The 16,816-nt window shown below is 44.6% G+C and overlaps 1 protein-coding gene across 2 annotated transcripts in view; it reads right to left on the bottom strand.

Annotated features, from left to right (window-relative positions):
- Positions 1–16,428, bottom strand: part of NF1 (neurofibromin 1) — a 287,036-nt gene extending 270,608 nt beyond the window's left edge. The window contains exon 1 of one of the 2 annotated variants that reach the window (XM_081945323.1): positions 16,058–16,428. In XM_081945323.1, the coding sequence (XP_081801449.1) occupies positions 16,058–16,117 (60 nt within the window). In that variant the 5' untranslated portion in view covers positions 16,118–16,428. The remainder of the gene's footprint in view (positions 1–16,057) is intronic. The other variant, XM_081945324.1, reaches the window with a different exon arrangement.
- Between the last annotated feature and the right edge of the window lie 388 nt (positions 16,429–16,816).

Here is a 16,816-nt window from a genome sequence, read left to right as displayed (position 1 = left end):
TGTAGTTTAAATGTATTTAATTATTATGACTGATTTTATTATATTGACTGTACACCGCCCCGAGTCCCTTTTTGGGAGAGGGGCGGTCTAAAAATCTAAGAAATAAATAAATAAAATAAATGTGTAATGATTCCACAGACACAAGACACAAATCCTCTTCCATGAACACTAATCACTTTGTTCCAAACTACATCCACACATTCTTAAAAAGGTCACAGACCAATCATTTCCCTTATGCGTCATGTACCAGTCAGTTGGTTATAAGTAACCATCAGCTCTGTAATAAAATTCTTTTGAAAAGTCCACTTTGAGGAAGTTGGATTTTTGGATCAGAGCAATATATGACCCATACAGCTTTACTTAAAACACACACACACACACACACACACACTGACTCACACTATTTGACAGGAAATATGAATGCTTTTTAATGGCAGGAACCTTGTGGCATTACTTTCCTCTCACTCCTTAACAAAAATTCTGAATATTCCAGTCTGCACACAGGAACTCTGTGCCATTGAAGAAAGCAATTCTGTCCAACTGTTAAGTCTCAGAAGCACAGGGAGTCCTCGACTTACAACATTTCATTTGGTGCAGAGGTCTTCAGACTTGGCAACTTTTAAGACTTGTGGACTTCAACTCCCAGAACTCTCCAGCACGCAGAGGTGGCTGGAGAATTCTGGGAGCCGAAGTCCACAAGCCTTAAAGTTGCCAAGTTTGGGGACCTCTGATTTAGTGCCTGGTCACTGAAAAAAAGTGACTTATGACCATTTTTCACCCTTAGAGTCATTGCAGCCTCCTCATGGTCACATGAACAAAATTCAAATGATTGGCAACTGATTCACAGTTATGACAGCTGCAGTGTGCCAGGGTTAAGTGATCTCCTTTTGCAATCTTCTAACAAGCAAAGTCAGTGGGGAAGGCTGACTCTCTTAACAACCATGTTACTAATTCAAAAACTGCAGTGGTTCACTTAACAACTGTGGTGAGAAAGATTGCAAAATGGGGCAAAACTCACTTAACAAATGTCTTGCTTAGCAACATAAATTTTGTATTCAATTTTGGTCATAAATCGAGGACTACCTGTATTGTGGCATAATTTTAGTTAGACAGTCAAGACCAGAATTTCCTTTGCAAGGTGGTTATTAAGTCACATTCAATTTTACAACTTTCTTGCCACAGGTGTGAAGTGCATCCAGCTTCCCTTATTGACTTTGCTTGTTGGAAGCCAGCTGTGAATGTCACAAATGGCAATCACGCAACTCCACAATGCTTCAATCACCATAAATACATGCCAGTTGCCAAATTTTGATCAAATGACTGTAGGGAGGCTGCAACAGTCATAAATGTGAGAACTGGTTGTAAGTCACTTTTTTCAGTGACATTGTATCTTTTTGAATGGCTGCTAAACAAATAATTGTAAGTCAAGGACTACTTATAGTAAATTACCATTTTTTATAAATTAGCTAGCATGTTCTTTGTCATACCTTTGTCCATCTGAACTAGGTGACCTGCTCTAACCAGCCTTTAAAAGTTCTGACAAATGTCTTTCTTCTTAATCATGGCTTCAGGAAAAAAAAAACATGAAAATGCCAGAGATTATACCTGGGGCTGTTTGCCTGCAAACCATAAGCACCATTGGGCCTCCACAGATATATATGTCAGCAGTCTGAAGATGGCAAGTGAGATCTTGCCGAAACGTTGCCAAGACAATCTCAATCTTACACGGGAAAAGACCCAAATACAACAAAACCAGCATACCTACACCCGTGAAAACCTACGAAAACAAATGTGTGTGTGTGTGTGTGTGTGTGTGTGTGTGTGTATCCCAGTAAGGGTATGGCTAGCTGATAAGAGCTAATTAGCTCGAAATAGATCTATACTAGTCTCCCTTTATTTATTTATCAGTACAAAAACAACACACACACACACACACACACATATATATACATATACATATACATATGCGCATTTGTGTTACAACCCCTGGTATGCCCAAATATGGGAGGGAGCTCACTACTCCCCCTTTCTGTCCTTCGGCTCATTACAGAGGACCATCCAGGCAGAAAACCATATTTTTATTTTTAATGTTGCCTTTTTATATTTGTATTGTATTTGTGCTGATGAATAAATAAAGGGAGACTAGTATAGATCTATTTCAAGCTATTTAGCTCTCATCAGCTAGCCATACCTTTACTGGTATGGTTCAAATCCCGGTAAGGGTATGGCTAGCTGATGAGAGCTAAATAGCTTGAAATAGATCTATACTAGTCTCCCTTTATTTATTCATCAGCACAAATACAACACACACACACACACACACACACACACACACACACACACACACACACACACACACACACACACACACACACATATATATATATATATGTATATATATATATATATATTACAAATGAGACAGATGGGACAAACTAATTGCATTCAGATGAAACTATAAGCCAGAATTTCAGAGAATGCTGCATAATTTCTTAAGCTGTGCTGCTCTCTACTCCTGCCTACCTCGTTCTCTGTTTTGTTATCTTCATCAGTACAGATGGTACACAAGAATTCTTGACCATCTTTTTTGTATGTCAGTCTCTTTGTGTGTAAAACACAACAAAACAATAACAGAGTCAGTTTGGTATATAGTGGTTATTACAGGAGACTCCAAGTCCCACTTTAAGGATGAAAGCTGGCTGGGTGACTCTGTGCCAATCAACAGGAAGCTGTGAATTCTAGTCCTGCCTTAGGCAAAAAAGCCAACTGGGTGACTTTGGGTCAATCATCAGGAGACTCTGAATGCTAGTCCCGCATTAAGGCATGAAAAAGGGTGTTGGTACTTACCTGATACATCTCTTCTCATAGTGGGGGAGGAGTATCCAGGATGGGTTGACCTTGTCCTCTCATTGATTGGGCTGAGTCAGATAAGCTCTTTGGGCCACGCCCTGGTCACCAGGTCCCACCCGGTTATCGGCGAAGAACCTTATCCGACTCGCTGTGTCATCCACTCCAGACTTTATCTTAGTTTCAACCTTTATTTATTTTTTCAACAGAACAGCTCAACCATCAAACATAACGCTCATGTCACATAACCATATCAGGGAGGGGCTGGATACTCCTCCCCCACTATGAGAAGAGGCGTATCAGGTAAGTACCATAGTGAGGGGAGGAGTATCCAGGATGGGATGTACCAAAGCTTACACGTCCCTAGGGAGGGTTTACCCATGTTAAGAGCTCGCACAAACCTTATGCCTGGTGAGGTGTCACCTCCGCCCTGTGCACAGCCTGCAACACCCTACGCCCGAATGAAGCCTCTGCAGAGGCAAAGGAGTCCAGTTTGTAGTTCCTCACGAAGGGTGAGGGGGAAGACCACGTAGCTGCCCTACAGATCTCAGTCAATGAGGCCTGGTAGCCCAGGCCATTGAGGTGGCCGCGCTTCGTATGGAATGCACTGTAATAGAGTTCGGTGTTTGCAGACCCCGGACTTGGTAGGCAGTAACAATACAGGCTCGTAACCACCTGCCTATGGTGGTGGATGTCACCTTGTTCCCCAGGGATCCCGGCTGGAAAGAGACAAACAGGGCTTCAGACTTCCTGCTCGGCCGGGTTCTTCTGAGGTAAATCCTCAAAGTCCTCCTTACGTCTAGGGTGTGCCACTTCCTCTCTAACGGGTGAGAGGGGTCCGGGCAGAAATTGGGCAATATCAATTCCTGCGAGCGATGGAAGCAGGAGCACACCTTAGGGATGAAGGAGGGGTCCAACCTTAGTACCACCCTGTCCTGGTGGAACAGGCAGAGATCCTCCCTGGCCGACAGAGCCTGTAGTTCGAATATCCGCCTGGCCGAGGTGATGGCCACCAGAAAGGCCACTTTAAGAGTCAAAAACTTAAAGAGACACCGTTCACAAGGGTTCGAAAGGAGGGCCTGTCAGAGCGTCCAACACCTTATGCAAGTCCCAGGAGGGGTACCTGTGTACCGTGGGTTGCTTAAGATTGGATGCCCCCTTGAGGAATCGCCTGACTATGGAGTGGTGAGTCAAGGTCAGAGACCTACCGCACAGAAGTACCGATGAGATGGCCGAGATCTGTCTCCTAATCGTGTTGGGAGCTAACCCTCTGTCCAGGCCCGCCTGAAGGAAGTCCAGAACCTGCGGGATCATGGCTCGAACCGGATCGTGGCCCCTGGAGCTGCACCATGTTGAAAATGCACGCCATGTAGCATTGTAAATGTGCTCCGTGGAAGGTCTGCAAGCCACCTGAATAGTCTGTATCACCCTGGGGGAGAAGCGGCCTTCCTTCAGGATGCTCCGCTCAAACGTCAAGCGGTCAACTGAAGCCACTGAGGGTCCGGGTGTTCCAGCGATCCCTGACTGAGGGAGATCCTCCAGAGCCTGTCCACCGAGAGAGATTGAAGATCAGCAAACCAAGGCCTCCGGGGCCAGTGTGGGGCAATCACCACCATCTCCGCCCACTCCCGCAGGATTTTCTGTATGACCTTGGGAATCAGGGGTAATGGTGTATAGACATAGAGGAGCCTCCGGGGCCATGGGGGGTTGGAGAGGAACTCGAGTGAGAGACCATACCGAATGGTGTTCTGGAGTCACTTGTCTGAGGTTAAGTCCCAGCGGTTGGCGAAGTACAGCAATCGCCCCCCAATGGGAGGTGAGCTAGGTCTAGGTCTAGTTTTTGTGGAAGGAGCGCCTGCCGCCGCCTCCTCCACCACCTCGAAAGGGCCTCTTCTGCTGCCTGCCCCTTTGCTGTCAATCTGGGTATCTCTGCCTGGATGAAAAACCTCCCTGGTACTGTCTGGGGCCCAAGAACCCAAACTCTGACCCTCTGAAGGAATCCTGCCCCCGGAAGGAGGACCTGAAATCCTGCCCCCAGGAGTTGGGGCATCTAGGGTATGGCGCCACCCTGAAGTTGGACTTCTTGTGAACGGTGGGGAACACCTTCCGCTTGTCCTTGTTCTCTACCAGGAATGGGTCGAGGGCTGCTCCAAAGAGGGATTCTCCCGTGAAGGGGGCCGATGCCAGGCGCCATTTGTGGCGTACTTCCGCTTGCCACTGCTTCAGCCAAAGCAGCCTGCGAGATGCCACAGATGAGGCGATCACCCTGGAGGCAAACCTGGCTGCAGCTAAGGTAGCATCTGAGGAGAATTGGGTGGCGGCCACCAGCTTGTTGATGTCTTGGTGGGCCCTGCCATCCGAAACGGGGATTCGCTGCTGCAGGTCTTGCAGCCACAGCAGAGAAGACCGGTTGAAGAAGGAGGCGGTGGTGGCTGCTCTCACTGCTTAATGTGTCCTCTGTAAGGTGAGGTCAGCTTTTTTGTCTTCCGCCTTCAGGGCATCCTCTGGTTCCCCTGGCATGTTAGTAGGCATATGCAGAGCCATGAGAGGCACGTCAATGGTGGGTGGTGAAAGCACCTGGGCCATGTCCCTGTCCACGTTGAAGAAGGTCTTGTCCGTGGAAGTGGGCAAGGGGGCCTGCCGTGGGAGAGGCCCATTGCCGCTTGATCATGTCTAGGAAAGACTTGGGTGTGGGCACCGTGTCTGCCTCGATGGCCTGCTCCTCAAAAATGTTTTCCGCTGAAAACCCCTGGGGTTGTACCGGGGCTTCGGTTGGCCTGTTGCCAAGCTTGGCAGATGTCTTGGCCTTGAACAGAAGGGATTTGTACAAAGAGGGCTGGAACAATCCGGAGAAGGTAGGTTTGGGAGGAGGCATGCCTTTGTCCTCAGAGAGTCTATCCTCTCTGATTTTGCCCTCTTCGGAATCCGAATCGCTGTCCCCCTGAGAGGAGGCCCTAGACCCTAGACCCTAGGCACAGATGCAGACCCCTGGGTCTGCATCTGTGGCTGCTGAAAGGTTGCTGCCATGCACTGCTGGAAGGCCCGCATCATCATATCCTGGAAGTTGGGCATTCCTGATGTGGGTGGTATTCCCGCCCCTGTGCCAGCAGGTGTGGACAGGAAGGGCTGTGGCGAGGGTCCCGCTGCTGTGGCGTGTGAGGGTGTTTGCCATCCTTGTGCAGCCCCCCAGATGCCCAAAGTATTAAAGGGAATCCTCACCTGTGGGAGAGGTTCCCCATCTGCAGTCCTGCCAGGAGAAAGAATCCCTGGAAATCCTTCCCCAGGTTCCTGGCCAGGGGTAGCCCTCTTGCTGCTGGCCTTGGGGCAAATACGCTCCCAGGCTCGGTGCCTTCGCCTTTCGTATTTGGAGCCAGGCTTTGGGGATTTGGAGCTGCAACCTGCCTCTTTGGCCCCCTTGGAGGAGGCGTGCTTTCTCTTTGCCTTTGCTTTGCCTCCTCCCAGTGGCGTAGCGTGGGTTGTCAGCACCCGGGGCAAGGCAAGTAATTTGCGCCCCCTAACCCGTGGCAACCCACGCTACGCCACTGGACTCGGGACATGAAGGGAGCTCTGAAGCAGCCGTCCTCCTTAGCAAAGCTCGCAGCGCCCTCTATAGGCCCAAAGCAGAATCATTTTCTTCCCATTTTCTTCCCATTTTCTTCTAAGAAAAGGAAAGCCGCCCGAGGTCTTCACTTGCTCTAATTTAAACATATCACGTTATTAACGTCCCTCGCCCTGCCCCGCAGTCTTCAAGAGACCCAGATCTGCAGAAGAAAACTTTGGCCCTCTTTTGTGCTCTCGACCCCGGGGAAGACCTGCTCGCGTCTCTTTTGTATTAAACGTGGGAAGCGTTCCTCGGCTTCATTCAATTCAAATTCAGCCTTGAAATACATGCAAGTCAACAGCAGAGAGCTGCGAGTGCGAGCGCCCCCCCAGATGTTGCGCCCGGTGCGGCCGGCCCCCCCTGCACCCCCTACGCTACGCCACTGCCTCCTCCTCTTCCCTTAACAGCCTCTGTAGCAGTCTCTGACCTGGTTAGCTGCTCCTCTGCTCCTCTGGTGGGGTGTGCTGCTGGGCGCCGCCATCTTGCATCACATGGTTCCAAAATGGCCACTGGCTCCAAATTCAAAAAGTTCCTCTCCCTGGGAACACGTGAAAGCGGCTTGTGCCTTTGGGGCTGCCGTGCAGCTTCCGCTGCCACTGGAGAGCTCTCTCGCTTCCTCCGCTCTCTTCCGAGCTTTGCAAGCTCCTGCGGGCCGCTATCTCTCTCCAGCACTCGCAGGCAGGCGTGGGCGCTCCGCTGCATTTAAAAATGTTGCGGTTCACCACTCGACCCCCTGGTGGGGAGCAGCGGCACACTCCAGTGCCGGCTGAGCCTCTCCGACGTGACTGCCTTCCCGGGTCTTCCAGGGGAGCATCCCCTCGCCTGCAGTCTTGATTAGTGCCCTAGGTCTCTCTTTATGACGTGGGCTGTGCGTTGCCCTGAAGGGCTTGCTGCGCATGCTCTCTCTCTCTCTTCCCGGCCAGGGAATCAGCCAAGAGCCAGTTATTCACTCAGGCAGGGAGGCAGCGAATGCAATCAAGTAAACAGTGAGTTCAATCCTTTCTTTAAAATTTTCCAGGAGTTTGGGATGATCACAGCCGCCGGTTGAGGGGCTGAGTCGATAACTGGGTGGTACCTGGTGACCAGGGCGTGGCCCAAAGAGCTTATCTGACTCAGCCCAATCAATGAGAGGACAAGGTAAACCCATCCTAAACACTCCTCCCCTCACTATGGAGGAACAGCTAGGTAACGTTCGGCCAATGACACTTATATTAGCCCAACCAATTCATAAGGTGGTGGTGGTTGTGGGGAAAATAGGAGACGGAAGGAACATGATGTAGTATGTTCCTTCAATCATCTTGAATTACTTATAAAGTAATAAAGATGGGATAAAAATATGAATACGTATTTTGTTAAAACAAGATGCTCATTCGCTTAACACGCTAACATACTGAACACCCTACAAACACATAAAATCACCTATTACACAAGTTCCTATAAAAACTGAACAGCTCAGTAAGTTTCACCCAAAACTCAGTCCCAGAAAAGAGGGGCTCTGGAGGAGAGTTAAGTATGTAAAATATTTTTGATGAAATTCTGATTGGATTTCAGATCAACAAGCAGTGTTGGATCAACCAGCAGCTACCACCTTTCAAAAACAGATGTGGGACCAGAACAAATGATACATCTGATTTCATTTATTTTTAACTGAACTGAAATTAAATATAGCCCACATGGTTATGTTCTAGCCATACAGTTACTAATGTTCATAACATTCACTTTCTATCGTATCAAAAGCGGCAATTTGGTAAACACTTTGGAGATAGCTTCCTCTAAGGTTTCCAAGGGCCAGATGTAACTCTGGATGCTAAAAATGTGCCTTTCTCTTCAAGATGAGCAAGAAATATGAAATCTGGAATATACATTTAGGCCAAGAAATCCTGACCAATTTATTTTTAAGCTCCAAAGGAAAGACGTATTTTATTTAATTCTTCCTATAAATGAAGTAGAAATGCTTTCTACACTTCTGTACCACATGCATAGTGCACACAATCCTGCCTGTTAAAATTAGGCTCGGAGAGGTAATTTTTATGTCACTTAGAAATGAGGGAGAAACATAACCCTAAATCAGGGGTGTCAAACTCGTGTCATCAAGATGGTATCACATGACATATCATGATTTTTTCCCCCTTCGCTAAACCGGGTGTGGGCATGGCCAGCGTGTGACACATCTGGCCCGAGGGCCGCAAGTTTGACCGCCCTGCCCTAAAATGGTTGAAGATCAGGTAAGCCAGAAAATTGGAATCTGGCAAACAAACAACCCCAATTATGTTGATCATTAGACAAGTTAAAAATTCAGGCATTCTGCAACCCAACTTTAGGAGCATAGATTTTTACCTCTCAGAAAGGCCAGCCTCCAAGTCCTTCTAGCAGAATTCAGTATAGTATAGTAGTATAACCTTTATTGTCATTGTATGGTCGTGTATAATGAAGACAGGCATTGGACAAACCAGCCATTCCCTCTGCTCAGTTAAAAGTCCTATTCTATTGAATTCTTCCTCTCCCCTCAATGTTTTTTAGTTGCATAATACAAAGTTTATTTAACTTTGAAAATTTTGTACCTAGAATTGATATTTTTCATCTTTCCCATCTTTTTCCCCTTTTGTGCTGTTTTTTTAATAGTAAACCTATGAATAGGGAATGTCTTGTTCCAATTGACTGTACTTTCACACCGAACAGTGGTATAAAAATTCATTGAGCAAATAAGAGTGGCCTCTAAATACTCTCATTGTTGTTACAGAACACAAGCAAATCAGGTTTTTAATTTGAGGGAAGCAACAAGGAGGTACATCCAAAGACAACCACAATAGTCATAATCTACCACTGCACACAATGTACATTTCATTTGAACATTTAGGCAAAAGGCTATATATATTTTTTAAAAAAATGTCAATTTAAGTCTATTTTCCAAATGAGCAACAATTAAAACTAATCTGTTACAAACAAAGGCCATTAAAACATCTTGCTCCCCAATCATTTCCCAGGGTCTGTAATTAAACAATTGAATCTATATCATCACTCAGAGAAGCGGTATTGTTTCTTCTTTCATATTCACAGAAACAATTCCCATTTTAACAAGAATTAATGGGGGGGGGAGGTTGGATTGCTCAGTCACTAAGATAATGGATTCACATAGTGTAATGTCATAATAGGCTTTGTGTCATGTGAGAAAAGCTACTGTATATTATAAATCATGTATCATGGCTTGCTACTTGGGTAACAGGCAACTGACATATTAAACCATGACTTAGATTAAAAGTGTTATATTACACTTACAAAATACACCTGCCTTATCCAGAGCATCATTACATTTAATTTTGACTGCTACAGATAGTTAAATAAATCATGACCTATTAATGTTCTATCTTGGCTGAATAATTTAAGTGTATCTAAAAGTTTCTCTGAATCCTGCTTTGGTGTCTGTCCTCCTCCTTCTCACCCAACATTTTTTTTTTTACATTAACAAGGAAAATAGTTGATCCGAGAGAGACCAAAACATTTCAACTCAGGTGAACAATTATAAGCCTATACATGCAGTATTGTACTCAGCATCTTCATTTAGGATATGGACTGCCTCCATTTTTAGAAAAGTCTGTGGGATCTTATTTAGGATAAATAAAATGTGCTCTCTATTTAAATACAGACTCACATATATAGTTTCTAAATTTGCTTGAGCATATGGCAGCAGTCTAATCTGTATCTGTGCATAAGCTCTATAGATCCACCCATTACAGCAAAATGAAATATGAATGTATCACATTTCTCCTCAGACATCAGAAAACATGGATTAATTGAGGGTCTTCATGGGATAGGAGAGGGGAACGATTTAAGCACCTATTTTCCTTCCAAGGCAGTTTTTAGCTTTCCACAATCAGAGACCCAGAAAAGTTTCTTGCATCTCTCCCAAAAGTAACAAAGACCAAGCAAATTTCAATATTTCTTAACAGAAAAATAAGTACAAAATAAGTTGACTGAAAAAAATAGTTCCCCAGTTCTCATATAAGGTTAACACTATCACTCCTAATATTGTTAGGATCACTCCTTTCTAAATCTTTAAAAGCTACTAAAAAAAAAACCCTCTGTTGTGACAGGTGGGGGAAATTCGTCAATCTCCCCCACTTAAAGGACCCCTAGGATGGCTAGCAAAAGACATTTTGCTTCTTCCAATCCCACTTTAGATAGTATTTGATTCTTCTTCATACAAGGAAACCCCACTGACATGTTGCAAGAATGGAATTCAAACATATCCAGAATTATAACTTTATTCCACAGAGAATGGCATATTCCTATATAACTGAAACATATACAATATCTATTTTTCCCCACAGGAGTTGAAGAAACTCACACATAGATAAATTTATCATACAAGTTGGTTAATTTTATCCTAATTAAAAAAGAACCAAAAGGACATATTTCAGCTCTTTTCCCCTCTACTCAAAATTTAATGGGTTTTTTTTTTGTCCTGTTGAGGTAAACTCCACCCATTTTAGCCGTGCTATTACTGTATACAGAGTAACAGAGTTGGAAGAGACCTCAAAGGTCTTCTAGTCCAGCCCCCTACTCAACGGGAAAGCCTATATACCATTTCAGACAAATGATTATTCAAACTCATCTTAAGAACCTCCAGAGTTGGAACATCCACAATTTTTGGAGTCAAGTTGTTCCACTAATTAATTGTTCTGTCAAAAAAAATTCTCTTTAGTTCTAGATTGTTTTTTTTCAAAATATGCCAAGCAGCCTTCCCCAAACTTGAGTGCAGCCATTCCTGTGCAATTTGGGTGCAGGGTGGGTACAGCTTTTCCTGAACTTCATGCCTCTGATCAACTGAACACTGGACGAACCATCGAAGTACAGGTAATCCTCGACTTACAACAATTCGCTTAGTGACCGTTCAAAGTTACAACGGCACTGAAGAGACTTATGACCCTTTTGCACACATGACCGGTGCAGCATCTCCCCCCCCCCCATGGTCACGTGATCAAAATTCAGATGCTGGGCAATCAACTCATATTTATGACCTTTGATGTGCCCCAGAGTCATACGATCCCCTTTTGCGACCTCCTTACAAGGAAACTCAATAGGGAAGCCAGATTCACTTAACAGCCGCATTACTAACTCAACACAACCGCAGTGATTCACTTCACAAGGGCGGCAAGAAAGGTCGTAAAAATAGGGCAAGATTCACTAAACGAACGTCTGGCTCAGCAACAGAAATGTTGGCCTCAACTGAGGTTACACGTTCGAGGACTACCCTGTCACAGTTATTCTCCAACCAATCTAATAGTAATTACTATTAATCTTCTCATCGTTCCTATCACCCATCTCCTCCCACTTATTACTATAACTTTGTTGCTTGTATCCTTATGATTTATATTGTTTCCTTATTATGATTTGATTGCTTATTTGTACCCTATGACTATCATTAAAGTGTACCTCACGATTCGTGATGAATGAATCTTTTCTTTTATATACACTGAGAGCATATGCACCAAAAACAAATTCCTTGTGTATCCAATCACGCTTGGCCAATAAGAAACTCTATTCTATTCTAGAACTCCAGAACTCCAGCTTGGGAAATCCTGCTCATCCATCCTAATAATAATCCCCATCAAAATTACTTGTAAAGAGCCCTCTTCTCAGGATAACATTCCCTCCGATGCAATGGTAATAAAAAGGTGATTGATTGTGCAGAGCTGAACAGGTTAACTATGGAACTAATAGAGAAGAAACAGAATATTATATACTTACAATTCAATACAATAGCAGAGTTGTAAGGGACTTTGGAGGCCTTCTAGTCCAACCCCCTGCCTAGGCAGGAAACCCTATACCGTTTCAGACAAATGGCTATCCAACATCTTCTTAAAGATTTCTAGTGTTGGGGCATTCACAACTTCTGGAGGCAAGCTGTTCCACTGATTAATTGTTCTAACTGTCAGGAAGTTTCTCCTCAGTTCTAAGTTGCTTCTCTCCTTGATTAGTTTCCACCCATTGCTTCTTGTTCTACCCTCAGGTGCCTTGGAAAATAGTTTGACTCCCTCTTCTTTGTGGCAACTCCTGAGATATTGGAACACTGCTATCATGTCCCCCCTAGTCCTTCTTTCTATTAAACTAGACATACCTAGTTCCTGCAACCGTTCTTCATATGTTTTAGTCTCCAATCCCCTAATCATCTTTGTTGCTCTTCTCTGCACTCTTTCTAGAGTCTCCACATCTTTTCTATATCATGGTGACCAAAACTGAATGCAGTATTCCAAGTGTGGCCTTACCAAGGCATTATAAAGTGGTATTAACACTTCATGTGATCTTGATTCTATCCCTCTGTTTATGCAGCCTAGAACTGTGTTGGCTTTTTTGGCAGCTGCTGCACACTGCTGGCTCCTATTTAAATGGCTGTCCTCTAGGACTCCAAGATCCCTTTCACAGTTACTATTGTTGAGCAAGGTACCACCTATACTGTACCTGTGCATTTCGGTTTTGTTGCCTAAATGTAGAACCTTACTCTTTTCACCATTGAATTTCATTTTATTAGATAGTGCCCAATGTTCAAGTTTGTCAAGATCCTTCTGTATCTTTAGCCTATCTTCTAGAGTATTGGCTATTCCTGCCAGCTTGGTGTCATCTGCAAAAAATTTTTTTTACAATTTCATAAATAAATAATAGTGGTTCCGAGATCTCATCTGCCAGTTCCTTCAGAACCCTGGGGTGTAATCCATCCGGTCCTGGTTATTTGAATTTGTCTAGGGTAGACAGGTGCCCACTTACCATTTTCCTCCCTATTTCAACTTGTGTTCCTAATCTGATTTTTGTGGTGCTATTTTTGATAGGTTGGACTGTTTTATCCCTTTGTGTAAAGACAGATGCAAAACACGAGTTAAATAGTTCTGCTTTCTCCCTGTTGCTTGTCACCTTCTTGCCACTTTCTCCCAGCAATGGACCAATTGTTTCCTTAACCTTTTTCTTGTTTTTAACATGTTGGAAGAAGCTTTTTTTTGTTATTTTTTACTTTTGTGGCAAGCCTTTCTTCATTGTGAGCTTTCCTCACTTCATCTTTACATGCTCAGGTATTTGCTGATATTCTGCCTTAGTTATGCCCCCCCCTTCCACTTTTTATACTTATATTTTTTGTCTTTCAATTTGTCAGAGTTCTTTATGCAGCCATGCTGGTTTCTTTTGGGAGCTGTTATTTTTCTTCTTCATTGGTATTGTGCTAGACTGGGCTTTTGTAATCTCATTTTTCAAAATTTCCCAAGCTTCTTGAGTTGTTTTCCCCTTGAGGATTCTCACTCATGGAATTTTTCCCAAGCTCTCTCTAAGTTTATTGAAATTAGCTCTCTTAAAATATCCAAGACTCTAGTTTCACTTTGTTCTACTACTTGTGTTTGCATAATGTTGAATTCCAATATTGCATGGTCACTTGCCCCCAGGGTTCCTGTGGCTTCAACACCTTCTATCATTTCCTCCCTGTTAGTGAGAATTAAGTCCAATATGGCTGATCCCCTTGTTCCCCTCTCTACTTTTTGGGAAACAAAGTTGTTTGCTAGGTTTGTTAGGAACCTGTTGGATCTTCCACTTGGTGCAGAGTTTGTTTCCCAGTTGATGTCAAGGTAGTTAAATTCCCCCATTACTATTGTGGTGTGCTTCCTACATACCTTAGTTAGCTGACTAGCAAAAAGTTCATCTACTTCCTCTGCTTGGTTGGGTGGCCTGTAGTATAGACCTAGGGCAATGTCATTTCCCCCCCAACTTTTAATATTGACCCAAATGCATTCAAGATAGTTCTCATAATTGTTGTGCTCTATTTCTGTAGAGAGGTCATTATTTCTTATATATAGTGCAACTCCACCTCCTCTTTTATTTGGTCTATTTCTTTTAAATAATTTAAATCCTTCTAGCTGTATGTTCCATTTGTCGGTTTCATCCCACCAAGTTTCTGTAATGGCAATAATATTGTATCTGCCCTCTTTTACTTGAATTTCTAATTCGCCCTGTTTATTCCTCATACTCTGTGCATTGGTGTATAGACATTTGAGTCCATATGATTTGGAACATATGGTATAATTGGCTAGAAAGTAGAAGTAGAGACCATAATAAAGATTACTTTTATCAAAAGTTTTATCAAAGTGGAAAGATATTGTACATAGTTGTGAATATGGATACAATTTTAAACTAAAAGGTATTATGTACATATACAAATAATTATATAATATATAGAAGAGTGATGCATATAATTGAAAAGAAAGAAGAGTGGAATAGCCACTATGTAAATATGAGTAATATGGATACTGGAACGCTATAAAGAGTGGAAATGTAGTTCAAATGTTGAAATATGTTCAATAATTTTTTTTAATTACATTTAAAGAGCCCTCTTCTCTTTTACACCCTCCTCCCTGGCATGAAAGTTAACCCCACTTTAGGTCACCTGCAGCTCTATAACTGTCAGGTTTGGTTTTGCAACCCAACAAGACAGACACAGACTTCAGAGGATAATCAGAACTGCAGAAAAAACAATTACAGCTTGCCTCCAGAAGTTGTGAATGCCCCAACACTGGAAGTCTTTAAGAAGATGTTGGATAGCTATTTGTCTGAAACGGTATAGGGTTTCCTGCCTAGGCAGGGGGTTGGACTAGAAGACCTCCAAGGTCCCTTCCAACTCTACTATTGTATTGTATTGTATTACTGCCAACCTGCCTTCCATTGAGGACCTGCACACTGCACCAGTCAAAAAGAGGGCTGTGAAAATATCTACAAACCCCTTACATCCTGGACATAAATTGTTTCAACTCCTACCCTCAAAACAACGCTGTAGAGCACGGCACACCGGAACAACTAGACACAAGGACAGTTTTTCCACAAATGCCATCACTCCGCTAAACAAATAATTCCCTCACCACTGTCAAACCATTCACTAAGGCTGCATTACTATTACTATTAATCTTCTCATGGTTCCTATCACTCATCTCCTCCCACTTATGACTGTATGACTGTAAGTTTGTTGCTTGTGTCCTTACCATTTATATTGATATTGTATCCTGATTGTTTATTTGTACCCTATGACTATCACTAAGGATTGTATCTTTTTATTCTTGATGGATATATTTTTTCTTCTTAAGTGCACTGAGGGCATCTGCACCAAAGACAAATCCCTTTTGTGCCCAATCACACTTGGCCAATAAAGAATTCCATTCTATTTTCTTTTTTATTCCATTTTCTATTCTATTCTCTTTTGTCTATTCTCTTCTCTTCTATACTATTCTATTCTATTTTCTACTCTATTCTACTATTCTTTCCTCCCAAAAGAGTCCGCAAGAGGTGAAAGAAACACACCCACATGGAGGCCTTCCCTCCCCGCCCAGCTCCTTCCTACCTTCTCCCAAGCCAAGCCAAGGAGCCTGGTTGGAAGCTTGTCCTCACCAGAGCCGGCCTGCCAGCTATCCATCCTTCCTTCCGCCGCTTCCCATTCCAGGCAGCAGAGAGCAGAGGAAAGGCGGCGACCCCCATCCTCACACCCTCCTCTTGTCACCGAGCCCCCACACCCGAGCTTCTTCCCTTTTCCCCCCACCCTCTCCTCCTCCAGAGAAGCCCGTTTACCCTCCTCACAGCCCAGTTTACCTGCTCGTCGAAGCGGTTCACCACAGCCTGCACCCATTCCACCGGCTTGTGGGCCGCCATCTCCCGCCGCCCGCCAGGCCAGGGGACAAGAAGGGTCCAGCGCCCCCTGCCCTTTGGCTCCGTGCAGCCGCCAAGCTCTCAGCTCCCTTCCTCCTCCTCCGCCTTCTCAGCCATCAAAGCCCACCGGCCACCATGACACCACACCGGAAGCGGGAAACCGAGTCCGCCCCCAACACCAGAGGGGAGAGACAAGTGGGAAGGGGTAGAAGGTGGGGGGGAATAAAAAGAGCAAAGGCGCATGCGTGACGAGCTCGGTCCAAAAAAAAAAAGCTTAAAAGGGGGACGGGCAGACGCGAGGCCAGGCGCACGCGCGCCGGTGCACGGAGGCTTTAAGGAAACCCTCGGCCACCAACGCGCATGAGCGTGAGGGGAGGAGTGGCGCTTGCGCAACGGGCTAGGGGAAAAAAAGGCGGGGCCACGTTCGAGGCCCGCATCCGCTCGCGGGAAGCGTAAGAACTGCGCATGTGCACTAAACGAGGCGAGACCCCGGAAGTGAAGGAAATGCGGGGGGAAAGCCAATGGGCTGCTCCCGTCCCAGAGAAGGCAATGAACAGCCACTGCACACGCGTTGAGTCGCTCGTAGGCAGCCAGGTGTAGAAGTACTGCGCAGCCGCAAAAGCAAAGAGGCGTCTTCCAGGTGTTAACAATCCCGGGATTATTAAATTAGTTAACTCACATATTTCAGCAGGAAAGAAATAA

The sequence above is a fragment of the Natrix helvetica genome, assembly GCF_964273705.1.
Source record: "Natrix helvetica genome assembly, chromosome: 2".
In the NCBI taxonomy this organism is placed as follows: Eukaryota; Metazoa; Chordata; class Lepidosauria; order Squamata; family Natricidae; genus Natrix; species Natrix helvetica.
This window is presented reverse-complemented; position numbering and strand designations above follow the sequence as displayed.